Below are 24,594 nucleotides of genomic sequence, written 5' to 3'. Positions count from 1 at the left end.
GAGGACTATTTTTAATGTTTTTTTTCTGCTTTCCAGGTCTTCCTTATTGTATGCTGGGTTATTGTAGCCTTTTCAACAGAGAAATTTTTTATGTACTCAAAAGGCTTTTACAGTTGTGAGGCAGAGGTGGGTGTTCCTCCTGTGACCACCTCAAAGTTGCCAGTCCCATAGATACAAGCTTTGCAAACTGCTTAACATGATATTATACATGCAGTTCCAAGCATCGCTTCAGTTGGTGGTGATATATCCTACAAGGTCAGGAAAAATCCTAGTTGAGCAATGCCTTTTCTTACTGTAACTGACTATACACTGCTGCTATGCAGGAGAGGTGGAGATCATTTAACCCCACGTGTGGAAGGAGGAGGCACATTTTGGGAAGCAGTCGGCTTTGAGTCACTTCCAGGCAACATTTTATCTGTAGTTTGTCATAAACAAAATTAGATGAGATTGGTATTCCTGAGAGCAATAGCTACTGAAAAGGAGAAGAGCAGAATCCTATTCTGTGATTGCTTGAAGGAGTTTCTTTTGACATAGAGCAGAATTTCTATTGTGGAAATTGAATGGAGCAATGTCTGGTTCTGCACTTACCCTGGCACCCATCAGTTCATGAGTACCTTAAATATGGCTTCATGCACTAAGGTTGCCAATGTAACAAACTTTAAAAGCAATGCCTATGGAAAAAGACTATTTTTCTTTCTGAGAGCCGCTGTTGAGAGGTATGCAGATCCTCCTTTGCTACAACTAAAGCTAAAACACAAGCCTTCAGTTTGTTTTCAGAGCTGATAGCTCTTTTATTTTCTAAATTTTCAAAAAGCTCATAGGATAAAGTATGGCACAAAATAAGGAACTCTAATTAGGAGTATTTCAGGACTTCTGGATCACTCACTCTGATATTTCGTACTGCCAGGTCATTGCTTTCCATTTGTTTACTGCCTACTGGTAACAGTAAATGAGTCTGACCAAAGTTACTATTTGAAGCCTGTAAGACCTCTGTCAGTGCTGTTCTCTAATATTTAGGTTTGCAGATACTGTAGGGAGCATTTAACTCCAGATGAAAAAGCCAGCCTTCCTTCCTTCCTGACTTTTGGCAGTACCACGTTGAAATTGCCTGATGTCATTGTTAGTTCTCAAATGGTGTAACAGACCATTATGCATCGTTTTCTAGCTTGGATGTGGCTGGGAGCCATTGACTTTCCTAATCAGCCACCTAGAGTGCCTGTGTCAGTGATAATCTGTATTTCAGAAGTACTCTAAATTATTTATTTCTCCTACTTGGCCAGAACGAATCTATTAATTTTTTATGATTGAAAATGAGAGTTCCTCTTATTAACACATTGTAAAGGAAATCAAAAAAGATGGATCATATCAATATGATTGACACTCTTTCCTACAAAAAGTGTTTAAATAATTTGTCTTTTGGGACAGCACTAAGTTGTGTAAGGGTAAGTGAAATAAACAGCTGTCTGCTTCTTTTCCAAAGCTGCCAAATAAAGAATTAAAAAAGAACAACATCTAGTTTGCTACATCTAATTCTTGTTTATGCATTGGACTAAAAAAGATTCTTGCGTAACTTGTATTTTTTTCTCCCCTATTCTGTATGTCTTTGAGCCAGGCCGCCTTCACTTTGTACCAATGATCCAACATGTAGTTCAGTAATGCAATGTATTTCAATAAAAAATTCCTTGTATGAATTTAGCTGCAATCTTAGTGTGTCTCTGAAGTAGGCATAGATAGTAATTCAGTGTATTTGACTTTAAAGTTCCATTCATCCTTCAAGGAGCTCTGCTTTATAATCCTTTATTTCTGTTACTTGGGCTGAATTCCAGGGGCTCTTACAATAGGTATTGCAGCTCGTTTTCGCATTGGCAGAAGAAACAAACCCATTAGTCACTAACAGCAGGGGTATGCCTCCGCTCTCAGGCTCCCTTTGATCATTTTTTTCTGTCTGAGTAACTCAACCAGATTCTCCTTTCTAAAGTTTTGTGAAGCAAAATTGGCCTTGCTGGCTGGGGGAAGGGAGAGCTTTTTACCTGGAAGCCTTGGATGAGATGCAGGCATCCCAGCTCAGCCTTTTTGCATTAAGTAGTATCAACGCGAGGAAAATAAACAAGCAAGTGTGCCATCTTCAGCATTTCGCAATGCTAATGATACTAATGTGACAATTCCTCTTGACCTAAAACTGGGTAGGCTATGTATTTCCTCCTGCCAAGGAGTGATGTGGAAGAAGGTTCTTGTTCATCCCGAAGCTTGATAACATGTATTAAACACCTACTGATTGTCTTGTTAGGTTGTTAAAGGAAAATTCCTGCTAGCTACTCTCCCTGACTGAGTTAGTAATTACCTTGGAAGTCATGAGCTTTGGTTACTGAGATTCAATACTGTACTTTTAAAGTCGGGAAGGTGGTCCTCACAGTTGCATATGTATTCTGAGAAAATGTGAGGGCTAATCCTTCTTCAGTTAAGCGTGACATTCCACTTCCTAGGAGGAGCAACTGTCTCAAAATAACATGGTCAGTGTCACCAGTGTTGAGGCCTGCTAGACCTGCGCTGTGTTTTAGCCAGTAATTTGGCTGAATCTGAGATGTTTGCTCCATGCATTCCCCATGGTCATAAAAACAAGGAGTTTCCATATCCAACATTCCAACTGTTTCACGTTAACACTGTTGACTTTGATTTTCTCTGTGAAAGCTCATTGCTATGGAAGTCTCTTTGTGGTTGATCCGTGGCCTTTAACATAAACATAATTTCATATAAACTTATTTTGGGTAGTTTTAAGGGCTACATACCAAACCTACTGAAATGTATCCAGAAATAGAGATTATCTTACTTGGATTTTGAAGGATCTGTTATTGTATTGAATTTGCAGTACTCTGCATGATGACATCTTTTGTGTTTTGTCCTGGTCCTGAAAGTTGAAGGTGCATTACTGTTGCTCTGCCACAAAATTTCCAGGTAACTAAAACCTTGTATGCGTATTGGTTGACATAGTTCAGTAAAGGTGTAAACATTAAAGCCAATGGGGGAATGCAGATTGCCAAAAAAACTGCTCGTTTTATGAAGAAAATTTTATGAAGAACTGTCTAGGCTGTGGGAGAACAGCGGTGATGTTTAAGACTTCCCTGTGAAAGTGATAAATAAAGTTCATGTTCTTGCTGTCTGAGGCTGTCAGACCCCGTTAAACATGTTGCCATACTCCTTTTAAGATATTTCACCCTTGGTAAATGGACCAGCCCTTCATGTGATAGGTCAGGGAGTTAAACCTCAGCTGCTCTCACAGCTCTGTTCCAGCTCAGGGAGGTGATATCTTCTTTTGGGCTGTGTTGACAAGGCAGTAGTAGTAGTAGTATCAAATCAGAAGGGCAGAGAATGCAGCTGACCAACCTCATCTCAGGTTGTACCTGGGCCAGAAGCAGAATGTCTACACCCCAATGTCTATCAGTCAGCATGGCTTGAAGTGTTCAGCATTTAGCAAAGCACATCCAGTCCAAGCAGCAGTTCCTCATCTCCTTCAGGAAAGCTGTCATGCTGGTCCTAGCCATTTCACCACCCCGATGGCTCTGAGGATTGCCTCTTGTGGGGTTTCTGGTGCTCTATAAGCATACACTGGGACTGACTTTTCTGTCATTTGTGTGTATCACCTTTCTTTTCCTGTTTTGTTTTGTTTTGTTTTGTTTTCCCACCCTGCCATCTGCAGGTTTCTAAATGAAACCTCACTGGTCCTGAGTTGCAGTTTCTCTCCTGGCAAACAGATGCCTTGCACGTCTGCCTTTCCCATTTCCAGAGATACCAGCTGTGAATTAGCTTTTGTGTCTTTGTCCTATAAACGTCCCAACCTCCCTTCCCTCCCTGGTTGCCTTTCACCATGATTTCCAGCTGTTCAAGGATTTTCTGAGATCTCCAGCTGTGTTTGAATTGATATTTTGTTGGTTAGAAGGGCCCTGAAGTGCTGTGTGATGTCTTGATGGAGGCACAGCAGTTGGTTAGGCAACTGCACCACTTCCCCCATTCCCTTACGGCTTGGTTTTGCACTATGCTGCGTTGTCTCAGAACAATTCTGAACAGGCAACGTATTGTCTTTTTATTAGGGCAGAGCCAGATTTCAGGCCTTCTGTGTTAGTTCCTGTTGATAAAATGGCATTTTGTGTCATTGATTCAGGCTGAGAGAGCTGGGGCTGTTTGGATTGGAGAAGGCTCTGGAGAGACCAAGAGCAGCGTATCAGTATCTAAAGGGGCTGTAAGAAAGAAGGGGACAGACTCTTTAGCAGGCTCTGTGGTGAAAGGACAGGGAGAAATGGATTCAAATGGAAACAAAGGAGATTTAGACTGGATATAAGGAAGAAGTTTTTTACGCTAAGGGTGGTGAGGCACTGACACAGGTTGCCCAGTGGTAGATTCTCCATTTCTGGAGACACTCAAGGTCAGGCTGGCAGGGCTCTGAGCACCTGATCTAACTGTAATGCAGGGCAGTTGGACTCGGTGGCCTTTAAATTTTCAATTAGCTACCAGCAACTATTTTCAGTGCAATTTTTCTACTGCAGAAAGGATTTCCCACAAGTTTCAGCTTGCAGGAACAACCCAATGCCTGCACCTATCTGCTGCCACACTACTGTAGTCACACTTTCAGCAGTAACCTAGCAAACTGTGAGATTGTGTGCAGTGATGGCAGGAGGATAACTTAGCTTCTTGAGCAGCATTTTGGGTTAAGCATGTTTTTTGTCACAGTTGCTTGGCTGCTTATACAACTGTACTTTTCAGGGATTGTATTATTGTTACTTTTTGTAAACTTTTTCACCATCTTCCTCTTCCCTTCCCTTCCCTTCCCTTCCCTTCCCTTCCCTTCCCTTCCCTTCCCTTCCCTTCCCTTCCCTTCCCTTCCCTTCCCTTCCCTTCCCTTCCCTTCCCTTCCCTTCCCTTCCCTTCCCTTCCCTTCCCTTCCCTTCCCTTCCCTTCCCTTCCCTTCCCTTCCCCTTCCCCTTCCCTTCCCTTCCCTTCCCTTCCCTTCCCTTCCCTTCCCTTCCCTTCCCTTCCCTTCCCTGTATATCCTGGCTAAAAGCCTGAGGGAAATGTTTTTTTCTTAAAAGTTTACTCCTGTTCTGTTCAGACAACAAAAGTTTCTTTTTTCACAATTTTCTTTTTTATGCAGTAAGATCATTAGCACCCTTTTGGGTGCTTTTTGGAGGTGTTTTTTTCCAGTATTTAAATAAATGTGTCTACTTTTGTTTCTGTGCACTGCAGCCTTGCTGTACTGCCTGGCACCATGGGTTATTTCATCTGTGGAGTCAGCAGAAATCCTGAATGAGGGTTTTCTTTGTTAACCTGCACTTCTGCTACAGGCTCAAGCAATTCTGCCGCAGCAAACCAAAAACAGAGAGGATCAGCCTCAAAAGTGGGGCAAGAGTGTTTAATAGGAGGGGGGAACATCTGGGAGAGGTGGAGCAGAGGGGCTGAGCTCCCAGCTCACCAGGGGAAGGCAGATCTTCAGCCATGTATGTAGCCCCACAACAATGGAAGACGTCTGCATTGGGGAGCACAGCGAGTGCTGAGAGCAGGCAGCACTCCAGGGGCTCTCCACATGCCCATGCCCACTGCAGGCAGATGGTGTGCTGGTGGCACACAGCATGGGGCTGGTTCCTGACGGCAGACAGCCTTACCATCACCACCCCAAGGACTGCTAATTGCCAGCCCCAACGGCACCTCAGGGGACAGAGGCCGGAGGCCGTTATGCAGTGATGGGAGAACAGGCTGCGCTCTACAAATGAGTTATGGGCTGATCTGGGGATTTTATGTTTCTACTCCGTAATGTCATACCACTTATTTTTCTGTAAATAAGGGATTTAAGTCCCTAAGGCTGTCAGTCCACCACTCCCAATGCATCAGTTTTGGCAAGTACAGTTAAAAAGAGGAAATTGCAGAGATCTTTTGCTTTTTTCTTAGAAGATGTTGTGTGTTTCTCTGCTGATGTTAGTACTAAATCAGGGTTACCTTAAGTTTAGATTTCTTGTTGCAAGGCAAGATCAACATCGTGGGCCAGGATTCCCAGAAAATGCTTACTTTGCCTTAGGATTGGGCATCGGGACTGTGTTTTTTACACATTAACATTCAAGGAAGAGTAAGGCACAGAGCAGTTAACCAGCAACACACCCAATGTGTGGGGATGGATACAAGCCAAGCAACTGGATGGGACACTTTGGCTTGCTGTCACAAAAAATGGTACTGTGGGATTTCTCGTTAGCATACATAGCTGGAAGTGAAATCTGAACTTCTTATGTGCAAACAGAAATAATCTTCTGCCTTATTTCTTTAGGAACTACAGTCAAACTTTTTAGAGAGAAGTTTGAAATTGATTGCTTGCATTTTGAAGGCATATTATTGAAGCTCTTGAGCACTTGTTGGTCTTGGATCCTTTTTTTTTACAGTGTTTCTAACTGAAAATTATTAGTAATTCTGTTTACATTGCAGCTAAATTACTAATTAACTTTTCTCTCAGAGATTTTATTTGTGTATTTGTGCCAGCACAGTGCACTTTTTAACAATGCAGCAATTTATTTTTTTTTTACCACATGCCTCTCTATGCCCCTTAAAACCATATAAAGGAGTTTTAGAATTAATGAGCTGTCAAATCTCAGGTAATGAATGAAAAGAACCAGCACAAAATCCTGTCATTGTTTAAGAAATCCCAAATAATTAATGGCAAGAAGTGACAGAAGTTCTTCTATAATTTAAGAATAAATCCTTAATTGCGTGACTGAAGAAACTTTAAAATATGTCTGCAAAAAAAAGCAGGGATATTGCTTAGTTGCTTAATTGCAGTTCAGTCTTCTTTTGAGTTACATAATTTGCAATTAAAAGATTTCCATTTCTGGGGAATCATTTGGGCCCGGTTTGGAAGGGACCTCAAGGATCATGAATCTCCAACCCCCCTCCACAAGCAGGGCCACCAACCTCCACATCTAATACTCGACCAGGCTGCCCAGGGCCCCATCCAACCTGGCCCTGAATACCTCCAGGGATGGGGCATCCACAGCCTCTCTGGTCAGCTGTTCCAGCACCTCACCACTCTCTTGGAATAGGTTCCTCATCCACAACATTCATGTTCTACATTCATCTCAAGAGGAAAAACTTTCACCATTCCATTACAGGTACATTATAATTCTGCACTCAGCATGCCTATAGCTGGCATGTGTTGAATGTTACTTATCACACAGAAGACCTTGTGAACTACAGGTTAGATTTGGAGAGGGAGGACTGTTTCCTTACGTTTTGCTGCACCAGCTGACAACATTCTGCTTTGCCTTCTCAGAGTAATGCCTTTGCTGCTGCTGTTTACAGGTGACCGTCTCAGACGGAGGCACGTCTCCCAAGCAGTCCTCGGTTTGGGTGGTGGTCCAGGTTCTGGATGAGAATGACAACAAACCCCAGTTTCCAGAAAAAGTCTACCAGATCAAGTTGCCAGAGAGGGACCGTAAGAAAAGAGGGGAGCCAATCTACAGAGCTTTCGCTTTGGACAAAGATGAAGGCCCTAATGCAGAAATCTCATACAGCATTGTGGATGGAAATGATGATGGGAAATTTTTTATTGATCCCAAGACAGGGATGGTGTCTTCCAGAAAGCAGTTCACAGCAGGGAGCTATGACATCTTAACGGTAAGCGTGCTTCCATCAACATACAAATCCAAGTGTGACTGACTTTAAAAACAGCTGTTGTTGTATGAAGAGTGATACATAACTATTTAATCTATGACTTACGTGTAAGATCTGAATGTATTATAAAATTTCTTATTCATGTAAAACTGCAGACAAAAAGTACATTTGGAGATTGCTCAGGCTATTGCACACGCTGAATTATTCTCAGACTGTTCAGAATTAGCTTGCAGATTGTTGGCAGGAGTCATTCCCTCAAATACACTAAACTGAAGACCAAAAGCTTGTGTTCTGACATGTTGAACTGGGCTGGTAAAGCTACAACTGAATATTCAGCTTTTGTGTAGACCCAACTGCTTGTCCTCATGGAAGGATCCTTACATTGTTCATGTCTGGAAGTTTCAGGGAGGAGGAATACTGGGTTCTGTATGAAATAGTGCATTGGGATTTAAGTATGGGAGCAATTTCACTTAAAAGAAATAGTAGTCAAAGTAATTCTCAAGCCATGCAGGCAAGGTCAAAGACAATAAGAAGATGTAGTTGATAATATAAAGAAGTACCAGGCTTGCATATGTACTCTTTGTCTACAGAAGTAAGCTGAAGTTGTACTTCTGTAGACAAAGAGTATGTATAAAGAGTCCATCAAAACTGTAGAAAATAGGGGACAGAAAGTTGTCAGAGGTTTGCAGTCAGACCACTGTAAAGGAAACAATGTCATTTACAGGTGTCTGTTGGGAGACCTTCATAGAGGTGGAAACTATGATAGGAAAATAAAAGCATAGGTATCAAGATATTGAGGGATATTCAGATACTCAGAGGTCAGCACCCATCGGGTGCGTGCTTTTCTCTGTGCAGAGCTGGATGTGTGGGTTGTGGCCCTCTTTGTAATGTAACAGCTGCAGGTCTTCTACCTCAAAGCTCAGCTTCTTTCCCCTGTGGGCATTCCTGAGCAAGCAGGGTGATAAGCATTAGCACCAAGCCCACTTAACACATTTCCACAGAAAGAAATAGGCTATGGTATTTCAGGAAAATATTTCCCATTTTTAACAGGCGTAGTAACAGCATTTTTTATACACCAGCGGTCCCATATAGCCAGAAGCATTTACTTTAGTTTTAAAAGAAAAATCTTTCACACTCTTAGGGCATTGATATTATTCATTGAAGCACCCATTTTGTAACCTACTTTCAGCCTTGTCTTATCCCTCAGTTTGTCACTGGTCATCACCTCGTCTGTGCTGAAACCGTGAAGCATGTCAGGCAAATACTGAGTCTATCCATCTCTCTAGCATACATTGGAATATAAAGAATTAGAACCAAGATGGGCAGTGCTTGCAAACACAACTGAGAAGAGAAAGCAAGGACAATAGATACAGCTATTGTCCTAAAGCTATATATTTGTTTTGAAAAATGGACAAAAGGATCTGGAGCATATTTGACTCAGTATTGAAAATATTGATGAAAGTAATAAAAGGAATAGACATAGACCTGATGGAGCACGTCCAGAGGAGGGCCACAAAACTGTCCAAGGGATGGAACGCCTCTCCTATGAGAACAGGTTGAGACAATTGGGGACAGCCCTGGAGAAGGCAGCAAGATGACCTGATAGCAGCCTTTCAGTATCTGGAGGGGAGTCACAGGAAAGAAGGGGGCAGACTCTCAAGCAGAATCTGTTGTGATAGAACAAGAGGAAGTAGCTTCAAGTTCAAAGAGGGTAGATTTAGGTTAGATACTAGGAAAAAATCTTTTACAGTGAGGGTGGTGAGGCACTGGAACAGGTTGCCTAGAGATGTGGTTGATGCCCCATCCCTGGAGACTTTCAAGATGAGGCTGGATCAGGCTTTGGGCAACCTGATCCAGCTGTGGTGTCCCTGTGCATTGCAGGGGAATTTGACTAGATGGCCTTCAGAGGTCCCTTCCAACTCTAATGATTCTGTGATTCTATGATTCTAATCTCATCTGCAATACAGACACCAGTTAAAGCATTCAAACGTGGTCTGAGTGAGCATGTGTCATTAAATACATGGCTTAAAACACAAGGGCTTCATTAGCTGCAAGAGGAAACTGGTTGGAAGATGTCATCTTGGAAGGGAGGATCTCTATGTGGAGCGCATGTCCTGAAGGCCTCACATCAGCAGTTCTAAGTCAAAATATTGAAGTTTGAAACCAGACTTTTCAATGAAAAGTCAAAACGTAATTGAAAAAACTTGAGAACTGTGAAATAAGCATTTCTCTCCCTCTTTCTTACTTGAGTTTTACATAAAGGATTGGAAAGGCCATTTTAGGCATCTTCTTGGGATAGAATTAGGTCTGAAGTACCAAGCTGGGGTGCTCAGTCTGAGTCCTGTTTTCTCTACACCCACCAGATAAAAGCAGTGGACAATGGCCGGCCCCAAAAATCTTCGACTGCGCGCCTCCATATCGAGTGGATCAAGAAGCCCACGCCCTCACCTGTGCCCCTGACTTTCGATGAACCCTTCTACAACTTCACCGTCATGGAAAGCGACAAAGTGACAGAAATTGTTGGGGTGGTTTCTGTGCAGCCATCCAACATCCCTCTCTGGTTTGACATTGTGGGTAAGTGGGGGAGCGGTGGTGTAGGGGAGAAGCTTGAGAAGCAACGCGTGTGGAGGGGGGGTGTTGAGAGTGAGACAACTAACCGTGAATTGTCCCCCCTATTTAAAACCATTTTTGTAATGCTGATATGAAAATGCTATTTATACATGGTGTTAACAATAATATTCCTGCTTTTGTTATGACTCCTTAGCTAAGCTGAAAAAAGCGCTGTATGGCTGAATTGTTTTTTTTCAATGTATGTTATTTACTGCAATCTTAATGTTGTCTGTCATTTAAATTCTATTGTCATACTTTGCTAATCTCATTTCTAAATGTATTTATGGTACTTAGACTTGCTGTCCCTCATTTCTCTCTTTCTTCACCTTTTTTTCTGCATTCTGTTCTTTTTTTTCTGCTTCCGACTGCCCTGCTTCAAGGTGGCAAGCATGCTCGAGAGATGTTCTATATTCTACAGACAGCTTGTGGGCAGAACTGTTCAACAGAAGGTACCCTTAGTGCAAACACATTTGCTAAAATACAACTATCCAGGCTGCCTTTTATTTTTGCAAGTTCTATGAGACGATTTATATTACATCTTTCATAAGTGCCTGTGACAGGATGCAATGCGACACATGGATGTGCTGTGTTTCTTTCTATGACAGCTTTTACCGTATTTGTGTCCAATTATTATCATTCTTATTCACGGATTTTCCGCAGTTTATCACAAATAATTAATTCCAACTTTTCACAGTCCAGTGCCATCCATTTAACTGTGAAACAGAATGGGATGCATCGACATATGGGTTACAAATGGAGCCACCAAAAGTTTGTCTTGAATGCGAGCTGAAAAAGAGAAATGTGTTTTGATGTGAGATTTCAACCACAAAATTGCCTCACGTAAAATTGCTCACAGAAACAGGGAGGGAGAAATACGCTTAGCAAAGAGGAGGAGAAGCCACAGAAGCAGTGTTATTAAAATCACAGGGAAACGCAGTTAAGGATGTCGCTGCCACAAAAACATGGAATAGAAGTTCTCGCTTGGTTGCAGCGAGGAAACAGGAATCGATAATCCTAAGCATTGCTTCCCTACTTCTGCTAGTTCAGTTATGTCATGTAAAATAACTCATTCGACATCTCCAAAATGAGGCTTTTCCCAACAGCCTTGCAAAGTTGCTGTGGTATTTTAGTATTTGCTGATACTTGTAGGTAATGCTTGTGTGTCTTTGGACGTCAAACGCTGCATCTGCTCAAAGTGGTGTTATTTAAATGAAGGGTTATAAAGCAAACACTGTATGAAAGATTAGAGACAAAAGCCTTTGCCACAGACTTAGTGGAAAGGGTGCATCAGCAGTCTCTGTTTACAGGGATTGAGCCCAGCTTCCATTTCTGCACAGCTATTTGCGGATGGGTTTAGCCAACAGGAAGGGCAGGGACCGCAAGAGAAAGGCTCTGTCAGAGTCGTTTTCATCCACCTTTTATTGCCAATTTGTGCAGATGAAAGGCAGAAGCAGCTGCATTTCCTCTTTGAATTTGTATCAAGGTTTCAGGTGCCAACCGCATTAAAATTAAACCCAAAGCTATTATCATGTTCCGGGGTTCCTGGTAGCCTCTGGGGAAGGACAGCATATGTTTCCTACTGTTTCCCTTCCACTCCCTTGGCTATTTCAGTATGCTATGTGCAATTTATTAGCTAATGTTTACATTCCCTTTTTCTTCCTTGCTGACCCCAGCTTTCCTCCCAGGAGAAGTCTGTGTTTATTGACATTATTGACAATTTTTTTCCCATTTGAACCTTTTGCTGCCCTCTACAGCCTTTTGGTCTTTTCCTCAGTGAATTCACCAACTCTCATTAAAATGCTGCCTGTGTTAAGCACCGAGAGAAGCCCCCATTCTTCAGCTGCCTTCTTTTATGTTGTTAGTCTCATTTGCAATCTAGCAACACCTTATAATAACATTTCATGTTTGCCTCCTAAACAGAGATGATGGGGAGGACATTCTTAACTTAAGACCTTTAATTTTGTCCCTGAATGTAACCTTTATGGCGAAAATAGTTCAAAATGGTCTAGAAGATTTTGGCTATTCAGACAATCCTAATGGTTTCTTTACAGCGTCAAGGAGACATTGCCCCCCTAGACTTAATGAGAAGTTGATGACCCCAGCCATCCAGTTCAGTGCTGTTACCATATGGATGTTGTCATTAAATATCACTGCTGTTATTACCAGCAGCATTAGCAACAGTCCCTATTTCCGCAATAGGAACAGCCAGCAATCCCAGGTATGCAGGAGACTTGGTTGTTCAGGCATACAGGCTGCAAAGACAAAGTCTGTCCTGAGAGGATTACAGACAGCGATGCATGTTTAGGTTATGTTTGCTGCCTTCAATCAGTGTCAGTTTTAAGAGCTCTTCTTGTTCTGCAATACCAGCGTGTAGGAGGAGTTGATACTTTCCTTTTGGGGGAATGTGAGGAATTTGTCACTGTGAGGGCAGTGAGGCCGTGGCACAGGCTGCCCAGAGAGCTGTGGTGCCTCATCCCTGGAGGTGCCCCAGGCCAGGCTGGATGGGGCCCTGAGCAGCCTGAGCTGGTAAGTGGTGTCCCTGCCTATTGAGGTCTCTTCCAATCCAAACCATTCTGTGATTCTTTGATTCTGATACTGATGTCTAGTGCCCAAAAGTCCCATGAAAGGTGTAGGTTAGTTGTGGAAAATGGAAAGCTGTTCAGGACTGCTGATGCAACAGAGGATTTTAGCGCTGCTGTCAAACCTAGACTTGATCCTGCTACATCTGGTGTTTTGTGATTTTGGACCTCTGTGCACAGTTCACAGTAATGTCAACAGAAGCCATGAAGGCTTATCTAGAGGCATGATTTAATATAGAGTTTGCAGGTTGACCTTTATTTTTATGACCTTTTCAAACTAAATGGGCATTGGAATTTGAGAGGACCTTTTTTATAATGCATAATATACACTTTCTTTGAGCTCAAGAGGAAAGGGAGCCTGAAGATTAGGTTTTCTAGGATTCTGTCTGCCTAACTTCAGCATGTTGCACCTAAAGTGTATGCTCCTAAAATAACTGCTTCAGCTCCTGAGCTAATCTAAGATAAGGAAGATGCCTTGAGTGCAGAGAGATCATCTTCCCTCGATAGATTAGAGAGGATGGGGATCTAGTTGTTATTTGTTGGGAATGGTTGAGATGTCACACTTGGTTTCTGTTTTCAGAATGCATTCAACGCCATTCTCAGTTCATGTAGATCACACAGTGTGGAAGACATGAATGCAGGTTGTTTCAATTGTGTTAAATTTATTCACTCATTTATGAGATAGATAAAAAATGATAAAAGAAGCTCCAAACATAAGTCACAAGATATTTATTTCTCACAGGTAAATTCAGCCCTCTGTCTTTTCCTTCCTTTGTTAGTGGTGGGAATGGTGTGATGATTACTTTGACCATTGGAGCTCAGCTGCATGGTGCTAGTTTTTGCTTACATAGCATGTTGCACAACATCTCTCTGATTCTCCAAAAACACCTCCCTCTATTGTTCTTTCTTCCCCAGCCAAACATTAAAAACAAATCCAGACTTTTTTATCAAAGGTGCTTAAGTGGCAATAATTTTAAGAGCTAATAATTTTAGTTAATTGTCCATATAATTCACAGTTCTGCAAATGTTCATTGATATCAAAGCTGTGTATGTCGTGAGCCTCCTGTGAATTATCTCCTCTGAGAACTAACTAAAATACCTTCTGATTTCTTTTCTGCTTTTTTTTGCCCGTACCTTCAGCTTCTTAGCAGCAAACCCAAAGCTTTGACTCTCCTTGCAATAGCTTTATCTTTCTGAAAATTTGCACTCTGCAGTATTCTGTTCTTCTGAGCTTGATACATTATATAAAATAATAAATCTTTGCATGTAATGTTACTAATATGTATTATGCCATGATTAAGAAAAGTCTGTAGTTGAGTTAATATTTCTTGAGGCAGTCAATATGTTTGTTTGGTATTTTAGCAAACAGAAACATTTGAAATCTGACCCTTTTTTCTTTTCCTGGAAATCCTTGATGTACTTCAGACGTTCTTGAGAGTCAGGATGAATTTGCCTTCTGTATTTTCCTCTGATTCTCTGCTCTGAGCAAAGAAGAATTGTAGCAATTGGTCCAATTTATCATCACCGTTCTTGGTGATGTTAGTTTACTATGGGGCAAGACAAGTAAGAATTCTTTCTGCTTTGAGAAAATCTGTTCTGGAGCATTGTTCTCTAAATTGCATTGTCTCCTGTATTTCCCTTTACCTCCACTCTTCTATCATGGAAAGCCAAATGACACTTGTGTGAAGAACACAATATATCCTGGTTTTTTGAAGTTTGGGCAAATGGCTTCCATGTTCTTTGCTATCTGTCAATGAAGGAAGAGTCCGGATTTCAAGATGTCCTGCAGAATTCAGTCTAATTAGTCTTGGCATCTGAGACCCACCAATTCTGAACGTTCACAGACATCTGACATTCCTTAGGTGTATATTCAATCCCACTCTTCTGAATCATTCCACTGGAAAACAGGTGAAAAGGCCCTTAGAAGAGACTCATGTGCCTGTGAGTCCTCCAGATTTGCAGATATGTTTTCATCTCTGAGGAGAAAATCATTTCTCCCAGCAGGATAATCCTGTCTAAAACTGCGTATCAGCAGCTAATAGAAACATAAATAGGCTCAGCGTCATACCAGAAATGAACTCCATCTAGAAGGAGCGCTACAAGAAAACACTGTTGCTTGCAGCAAATACAATAATCAAAATACAAGCAGACTGTGCATGAAAATTAAACATATTCTGAAATTCAAAAAGGACAGAAATGTATCTGCACCGTATCTTGCCATAGGCAAATTTGCCAGTTGATGTCAAGAAGTCCCTTTTAACAGCTCAGAAGGCTTTTCTTGGCCTGGCCATTACACCAGGTGTGTAGTAAACTTCACATCAGAAGATCCTATCTGCTAGTCATGTAAGATTTTATACCATTTTTTTCTTAGGCGTCTCCTTTTATAAAAGGAAAATTAATTATTTCTATCTTTCAGTATTTTTTTTTTCAGAAGAGAAGTAGGTTCATGGTGGCTATGAAGCTAAGAAATGAGCTAAGAATCAAGGTGGCATTTCACATTCAGAAAATTTAATCAAAGCTATTCTGTACTAAGGGCACAACTTATAGACTGTTGAACCAGAAGTGTCCAGATTCCATTTCTTGAGACCACCTCTTTGCCAATACTATGGCATCTCCCAGACTGAGAATCAGGGCTGTGAAAATAATGAAGCTTTAGCAAGGGTCAACAGATAAGGTCTTTTGTACCAGGGGCTGTTTCTGCAGCCATCCCAAGTTTGACAGCATCTGGAGTTGGCTAGAGTTATATTGGAAAATGCTATATAAGTGACAACATGCTTTCAGATAGCATAAAAATCTCCTGGTTATGGAAATTTAATGCTTTCACAGTTTATTGAAGAGCATAAAGACCAATCTCAAAAAAGTAAGGGTGGAAATCATTTCATTTCACTTTAGGTGTCCAAAGTGAAGACATAAATATCTGCATTAGCTCTCCTTGGGAATCTTAACAGTCAATTAGAGAGACAGAACACTTTCTGGATTAATTTATGCCATCCAAACACAACATGTATTCTCACCCAAAGGTGACACTGGAACTAGATGGGACTTTTTCCACTCTGAGAGTTTCAGTTTTTTAGGGTATTGAAAGGGAAGTCTTTAATATAATGTACCAACATTACATCTTAGCTGGCAGTGCTACTGCAAACAACAGCTAATTCACATCTTTCTTAGGTCATTCAGTGTCAAAGTGCTTTCTCAGATCAACCTGATTACCCACTTTGCCATTTCATTTAACTTGCCTTCTTTATCGTTGACTTTCCCAAAGTGTCCAAGGAACTTACAGTACTTTGTCTTCATTTGAATTATTTCTTTCCTAATGCAATTGTGAGCACATTAGCAAAGACAGCTTACACATATCTTGTATCCAAAAGCAGGTTTTGCAGGACAATGGAAAGGAAAGCATGTACCACATACTACAAAATGGAATAAGTAATACAAGTTCACATTAATAGTACTGAACAGATAAACAAAATTTTGTCATCCTTAGCCTGCTTCCAAGACTGTGATCAAAGAAAATGTGAAATGGCCTGCAGTAATGTTATTGAAACCAATACTGCTTGAGTTTATATGCAAATAATGCAAATAAACTCCCTTCAAAATGATTTGGAGTTACATGACAGCATGATTTTGAAAATTCAGGTACCTCAGAAATGTGTGAAGCTGCCAACTCCTCAGCTCTCACTAGCTCCAGACTCAGCCCTCCATCCTCCATGTGAGCACCCTTTGGAAGGAAGTTGCTTCAAGTGGAGTTCCCAGATTAGTTCAGCTGCACAAATTTTTAATAGAAAAGTCCTGTTTGTTTTTGTATGACTCTTCTCACTCTGTACCCTTCCAGCACCCATCTTTCAAAGGTAACTCTGTTGGGGACTTGGTAACAGGCCTGATGTAGGCTTTACATAGCCGTTCTTTTGGCATATATGACTAAACTTATATCAAATTCAGTAATTATTCTTAAGTGCTTCAGAGGCATTCATTATCTGAGGTACTGTTGTGAGGCCATATGAAGGCTGAGAAGCAGTACGGAGTATTTCCAGGCCACATTTAGTAGGTGAGGAGCAGAACCAATATCCCAGGGAACATGAGAACTTATTCCCAGAAATTCAAGCACTGACTTCTTCATTGTCAGCAGCTAACCATGGTCCATTGAAATGTACCAGGTAAATCAAAAATAAATCAGGATTTCACTCCAGAAGAGATCACAGCCACAAATCTCACAGATGAGTTCTTTGCCTCTTCTCTGTCTTAGTGTTTGATGCAGTTTCTGCATTACTTAATAGAAAATGAATCAATATGAATTAAAGTGCATAGGCTAGTTCGTTACAAGTACAGGCCAAAGTGGTATGGCTTGTGAACAAGATTTATTTGCTCGTCATTAGACTGATCTGGGAGATGCCTATGCCATGTAAAAAGCTCTTATGCTGTATTCAATTCATAATTCATGGGAAGAGTATTCTGCATTTAGGGAAGATATCTTGAAGAAGTTGGGTTATTTGCAACACAAATGTGTGCTGCCCTGCACAACCTGCAGTAATCCAGCAGAGGAAAGGAATTTATAACATTGATTATTAATCCTTCTCTTTTACTTCTTGGAATTTCTAAAGGCAGGGTATCTTTGGATGTGTATGCCAGTTGACAGCATATAATTTTTGACTGCTCATTAAGATGATTATTAAGCATCTTGAAGTAAGGGCTTTCATTTTGTTTTCATGGTTATCAGTATGAAACATTCTCTTTGTAAAGTGCCTACTGTCCCAAGGCTAGCTTCGTTTCAACAGAGATTTCCTCGCAAGAATCTGAAATTCACTTCTTCAAAGAAAGCTTTTGTCAGAGTTGGTTTTCATGGCTCTGTTTTTCTCAAGTAAATCAATTTAAAACTTTTCTTGGAAGCTGGCATCCTTTTCTTGCGAACTTAAAAAAAAAAAAGAAGAAGAAAGAAAACCTGAACGTATGATCAATGTCCAAATACCTTGGTATTGCTTAAGTGTCAAGAACAATTACATTTTCTTTCTAGTGTCAAATAGTGTTAAGCATATATATCAATTGAAAAAAACAATGCAATTTGGGCTTGCAGGAGGAGTTTAGGGAATAAGCAGTGTTTCTATCCGCCATAAATCACAGCAGATCCAGTGTCAGTGTTTTCCTGGAGAACCACAACAGCATCTGTTAGGCTCAGAGCTATAAATATGCATGCACAGATATTCAGCACAGGGAAACCTGATGTCGAGTCTGAAATTATCATGTTTAGATTTTTTTCAAAGGGCAGAAGTTCACCAGTTCTTCCTTTCCTTTGCATAGATCACATGTTCTCATATTCCTTCTCCCTCTTTCTTCTTGCCTTCCCTGAATGCATTCCCAGGCAGTCCAGGACAAAGCAGTGCTTCCATCTTGCACTTTCTGTGCAGTAACTTGTGCCAGAGGGAAAGAGGAATGAGAATTTCTTTGTGTTATGGAATTTAGGGTGAATTCATCCTGTTCCCCTGCAGTGATCCCCCTATATCTTCAGCTTCTTGGAAAGCCCACACCCTTCTTCCCTCACTAAATGCATGTCTGTGTTCCTGAATGTTCTGGCTGTGGATCAGCACATCATGCAGATGCAGGACTTGATGGCAGAGGAGGGAAAACTATCCCCTCCACTTCTTTGTTTCCAGCCTGAAAGTGAAAGCTATTTTGTCCTAATATAAGAATTGATTTTATTTATTTATTTATATGCATCTTGTAGAAGGACTATGTCAGTGGACCAGATGTCTTTGTACCTGTGGATCTAATGCAAAGAGATCTGAGCAGCTCCTGCACAAGATCTTAGCCAGTGAGATCTGACAGCACTTTGCAGGACTGAGCTGTCAGTCCGTAGCTTTTGGCATTGCATTGCTCTGTGATGAATACACCTGAAGAGTTCATTTGTCAGCAGTGTTACGTTCCACCTCTCCCTGTCCCCAGCCCCACAGAATTTCAAACTCACTATAAATTCCACTTTGGAGTGGAGTGGGTAGGAAGCAGCTTAGCAGTAGGGAGTGTGCTCCTTACTTCTGAACATAATGAGCAGTTCTAATCTGTAAACTATAGCTGTGGCTGAGAAATCTTGTAACCCTTTAATCTCAAATTATTTATGGCTCTGTCTTACTTTTTAATAGATTTTTTTCTTCTTTTTTTTTCTTCTTTTTTCTTTCACCTAAAACTCAGGAGGGTTTTTTCACTGCTGCATCAGTCAGTGTGTGACAGCATAAGGGGATATTAGTTTCAGAACAGTGCTTTGTGAGGGTTTTTTTTAATGGAGAGGAATTCATGATGTGTATCCTGTCCGATCTATTTAAATAATTCCTAAAAGACCAGTAGAATGTGACCTTTGCTGCCAGTAATTTTCGTTGTCCTTGAAATTAACATAACAAATCTCTATTTGCATTTTATAATTTTGTTGTAATATTTAAAGGCTCAGTCTTCACATCCACGGGCATCAGTGAGAATTCCCTGAAAATAAAATTTGTGGAATAGAACTCTCTTAAAATGGTTTTTATTCAAAAAGATTATTGTGCTTATTTATTACGCAGACTGCAAGGGCAACATCTTATGGGCTTATAGCCATTGCATTCTTTTTATAGACTCAGTTATGGTTCACTTAAATATACTGCTAGATTTTTTTTCTTGCAGTGCATTTTAATGATATCTGCTTTCCAGTGTACAAACTGTGCTTTGAAATATAAATGAGTTACAAACAAAGACGTATCAGTGGATGTATTGTGTGTGTTAAGGCAAGCCATTAAGATGGATGCCAGCAAACATATATATGCCCACTTTTAGGAACATTTGCAATGGAAATTTTCCAGAGATGGCTAATTTAATTGTATTTTTGTGCAACAATTAGGAGGGAATTACGATAGTTCCTTCGACGCGGAGAAGGGAGTGGGCACTATTGTCATTGCAAAGCCCTTGGATGCAGAGCAGCGCTCAATATATAATATGACCGTGGAGGTCACCGACGGAACAAACACTGCCACGACCCAGGTAGAATATCACCTTCCTTTTCTGACAAGTTTTTCGTTTGTTAGTGAAATATATATGCTATTAATAATCTTGCTACTGAGCTAAAACCTCATCCTTTGAGACCGCTGTTAACTAATGGAGGGATATTTTTCAGAGCCTTTCCATCTGGTTGTAAAGAATGGGCTGGTGAATGCTTCAAAGCGGTATTTCTCCTTTTGTCCTCTTCGTGCTCACATGAAAGTAATTTGCCTTCCTCCAGCTGAGGGAGTCCCCGTCTCTGTTGGCACTGATAGATTTTGACAATTGTATCACCCCATAATTGTCCAAAATACAACTGTACTTCTGTGATGCTGGGGAATATTGCTATTGATTGTATTAAATGGAGTTTATGCCTCTCATCCTCCCAAGACCCAAATGTGGGACACAAGATCAATTGTTCAGAGACAGAATTGCTCAGCGAGGACACTTAAAATTTAAAGGATATCTCTTTAGTGTCACTGCCTGTGATTACGTTGTCTTTCTAGGGACAGCCATAGTCAAGCCTTTCAAACCAAACTTGCTGATCAGGGTCAGTTCCTTTCAGGAATTAATAGGATAGATCAGGTAAGTATGAAGGGCTGGAGTAACACTGACTCTTCACATCACTGCTGTGGAGATCGTGATGCACAGTCTGGGTGTCTGCATGGTAGGAATCAATCTAGGGGAGGTAGTTGGTATATTTGCTCATTTTGCCCACTGGATCTGGTGAGGGTGATGGAACCCATACACGGTTTGAGTTGTGGAGCAGGGGTTTGCTAGATCCTGAAATCCTACACCAAAATTAGTGTCCAAGTGTAAAGTGAGCTATAACCTGAATGTTATTTGTCACAGGAAAAAATGCACAGTAACACAGGACACCTGTGTGCAGCCTCAAATCCCAGGTTAAATATGGCCTATAGAGGAAGTAAAATAATAGATTTGTGATGTTACTTGTTTCATGATAATGCAGAAGGAAGGCCTGAATGTTTTTTTATTTGTGTGTATAGATATATACGTACACATGTGGATTCTTCTTTTTACCTTGCCTTTTTGTTCAACATTCGGATATAAATCTGTATTCACTGAATCACAACAGTAACTTTCCTATGAGACTGGAAAATCATTGACTGCTTTCTGAATCCAAATTCTTGTTTGTCACCAGGCTTAAAATCTCTATCTAATTATCCCTATCCTATAACTTCTCTTGATAATCCACTCTTGATAAGAAACATCAGTTGATGGTAAGTTAAGTGGTGGGAAATCTACTATTTTCCCTGCTAGTTTAAGTAATTAACTGCCTCTCAACTGAAAACATTCGTTATTTTTTAACTTGATTATATCTGACCTGTATTCCCTGTTATGCCTTTCTCTACTCGATTAAAGAGCTCTTTAAAAACCCGTATTTTCTCCCTGGGAAGGCACTTACTCAGAGCAGTCAATTCACCTCCCAGTCTTCTGGCAGACAGGCAAAGGAGAATGACTGACCTCCTTACGTTCTCTTTCCATAAGGCATTTTCTTCAGCCCCCGAGTAACCTTTTGTTTTGCTTTGTTTATTTCAATCTTGGTGACATTTTCAGTCCGCATTTCAGAGCATTGAATCGCTAACACCACTTTGTGCAAACATTTCTGCCAAACAAATGTTACAAAGCAGGAGGACTTTCAAACAGGCTGGATGCAGATGATTTGTATTTGCATGAGTGTTATGTTTCTTGTTTTAGTTGCTTATGTTTTAACAAAATGACCCCTGTGACAATCCTCAAAACCTGTTTTGATGAAAACCCATTATTTTTAATTAAAACATATGGTAAAAACATATTTTAGTAAAGCTGCTGCATTCTAAAAGAAGCCAAAGCATTCTTCATAGCAGTGATGTGACCTACTTAAAAGCTTTAAGATAATGATTTAAGATTGCAGTATCATAGCATTTGATTATCAGTGATGGGTCCAAACCCTTCTCCCCATTTCCTTCTCTCTATGTAGATACTTAGTGGATTTAATTGTGGCCCAAGCAGTACCTGAGAATGTGTTTCTTTTGCTGTTCACAACAGAGATTTCAAAAGCAGTCAGTATCTCAAGCCTGTCAGAATGTTGGCCTGCTTAATTATCTCTCCACAACACTAAATTTTCCTACTTTACTTCTGACTGTTCTTCGGAGCCTTTGGTGACTTTGTTCATTTTCATTTCATTTCAGAACAATAATAAAATACTGAAAAGTAATATATGTCATAGAAAGTGTATAAATAGCATCTGCTCATGGCTGTTGGTGGCCCTGTTCTGAGTTCTGGTAAGATGACACAGGAAGTGTTTTGTCTTGTGTGCAGTAGTACCTGCATTTTGAACTATAGCTGCAAAAGGATAAAGAATTAGAGAACTGTTTGAGTTAGAACTGATCCTTAAAGGTCATCTAATCCAACTCTCCTGCAATGAACAGGGACACCTACAGCTAGAGCAGGTGCTCAGAGCCCCATCCCGCCTGATGAATATGATGGAAGAGGAAGGGAGATGAAGGCAAATGGGTGAATTCATCCACTTGTACAACGTAAAATAATAAAAAGTCCCTCCAAAGTGATGTGGTTCATTGTGAAACAGCCGATCAGCAGTGTGCCAAGTGGAACAGTCTTGCTTATTATTCCACTCCACCTGTTCCCCTTTATCTCTTTCTGGCCTTTTGTCTGGTACACAGTTGGAGGTGGTAAAATACAGCATAAAAATGCCAAAGATTTTTGCTTGGGTAACACGATCCCTGGCATGGCCTCACATAAGTTTCTGCAGCAATGCTCCTGCACGCCTTGAATCCTGATAAACTGTTGGCTTCCTTCATGCCTTACTGCGCACATGGTTCGCTGCTCTGCCATCAGAGGAAGGAAATCATTTTGATTTAAAAGCTACATCTGTTGTATTAACAGTTTGCTGTTGTGAAAAGAGGTGAAAAGAACATAAGGAATGTTGGAAAAAAAATCCTAAACTTCGTTTGTAACTGAAGGTGGTTTTGGTTTGGAAGTGATGAGCATTGCAGAACTGCAAACTCCTAAGTGAGAATTATAGCACCAGGATGCGCTGAGCCATTGCCACTCACCGCGCCCAGTGGAACACAGTGGTGATAGGGAGGGATGGAGAGCAAAATAGGCAGAAATGTTGCCTCATTTGATATCTGTATTATTTATATATGTAACAATTTACATACATATTTTTATATCTAAGTATTAGCATATTTATATATATTTACATATAAATGTATTATAAATTAAGTCAGGAATAAGCCCAGGAGAGCTTTTGTTTTTATTCCCCCTCAGCTTAATTCATCATTGCTCAAGGCTGCGTGGTTATTTATGAAAGGCTGAATGCATACGTTGGCTTTAAATCCCTTAGATACATGATTCCCACAGCTGCCAGGAGAGCTGCTGGCCATGGGGAGGGGATGGGGCTTCTCCCAGGCACTGGTAAAAATGGGGACAGCATCTCTTGGTGTAGCCATGAGATTGGCTAACTCAGCCAGACTACTGTCTGACTTTAAATAGCATCAGATATTCCCTGGGTCATAACTTAGGTTTGTACCAAAATCCTTTTTCTTTTTTTTAAATTCATTGACCTCAATGAAGCTCAAGTCCTTTACTTTCAAGCACAGCATAGTAGTAATGTTTATTTCTTTATAATGTATACTGCTAAACTACCTACAGAAGTACACCAGGAAACAATCATCTAAGTGATGATGTTTTTCACTTTAATGGATAATTTTGTACAAGCAGGCAATTATTTTTTGAAGAACAAACTCCTGGAGTCATAGCATTATATAAAAAAAAAAGGCATTTTTCTTTTTCTTTCTTACTTATTTTCTTACCTCCTTCTTGTTTCTCATCATTCTAACTGCTATAAAAAGATGCTTTAAAGCATGAAGCCTAATGCTTCAAAGCTAGAAGGAAAAAAGTGCTTTAGCTGCACTTACTCTGAAGCCATCCCACTGTTTTACCTGCTAGAGAAAGTTTTCTTTGTAAGATTTGATCAGGCTCTGCAATAGGTTGCCCAAAAAGGCAGTGGATGTCCCTGGAAACACTCGAGGTCAGGCTGGATGGGGCAGTGAGCACCTGATCTAGCTGTAGGTGTCTCTGTTCATTGCAGAGTCCATTGTTGGACGAGATGGCCTTTAAGGGCCTTTAGGTGTCCCTTCCAACACAAACGGTTCTGTGATTTTAAGGTATGTTATGTTTATGTTAACACTGAGGAACTGGTCAGTCACAGCTGATGAGGGTGGGTGTTTTTGCCAAACAGTGAAAAGTTCTTCTTAGCAGACTGTGGCCAATGTGCAGACAAGATATGAGAGTCTGCGTGTGGGTGAGGGGCATTTGTACAATTACATTTGTTCCTTTGGAGGATCTGCAGCTATCAAACAAGAGCCTTCAGAAAAGTCAAAAATGAGCATCATTGCCTGCACCTTTCCAGCAGAGTGGGAGTATGCAAAGATGTTGGCTGTCCAGGAGTTGTCCAAGGAGTTGGGCTTGTTCAGCCTGGAGAAGAGAAGGCTGCGGGGTGACCTCATTGCAGCCTATCAATACCTGAAGGGAACCTACACCCAGGAGGGGAGTAAACTCTTCAAAAGGGCTGACAATAGCAGGACTAGGGGAAATGGATCCAAGTTGAAGGAGGGAAGATTTAGGTTGGATGTTAGGGGGAAGTTCTTTACTAGGAGAGTGGTTAGGCCCTGGAACGGGCTGCCCAGGGAGGTTGTGGATGCCCCGTCCTTGGACGTGTTCAAGGCCAGGTTGGACGGGGTCC

At 40.9% G+C, this 24,594-nt stretch overlaps 1 protein-coding gene across 11 annotated transcripts in view; it reads left to right on the top strand.

Annotated features, from left to right (window-relative positions):
• The window catches only part of FAT3 (FAT atypical cadherin 3), a 479,929-nt gene that overhangs the window by 361,763 nt on the left and 93,572 nt on the right, over positions 1-24,594 (top strand). For 9 of the 11 annotated variants that reach the window (XR_007377791.1, XM_048949072.1, XM_048949042.1 and 6 more), the window contains 4 exons: positions 7,330-7,644; positions 10,005-10,215; positions 10,632-10,700; positions 19,687-19,826. Coding sequence is in view for 10 of the 11 variants with exons in the window: in XM_048949072.1 (XP_048805029.1) it covers positions 7,330-7,644; positions 10,005-10,215; positions 10,632-10,700; positions 19,687-19,826 (735 nt within the window). In the remaining variant the exon portion in view is untranslated. The remainder of the gene's footprint in view (positions 1-7,329; positions 7,645-10,004; positions 10,216-10,631; positions 10,701-19,686; positions 19,827-24,594) is intronic. The other 2 variants (XM_048949082.1, XM_048949052.1) reach the window with 1 other exon arrangement.

This window comes from Lagopus muta, chromosome 1 (assembly GCF_023343835.1).
Source record: "Lagopus muta isolate bLagMut1 chromosome 1, bLagMut1 primary, whole genome shotgun sequence".
NCBI lineage: Eukaryota > Metazoa > Chordata > Aves > Galliformes > Phasianidae > Lagopus > Lagopus muta.
This window is presented reverse-complemented; position numbering and strand designations above follow the sequence as displayed.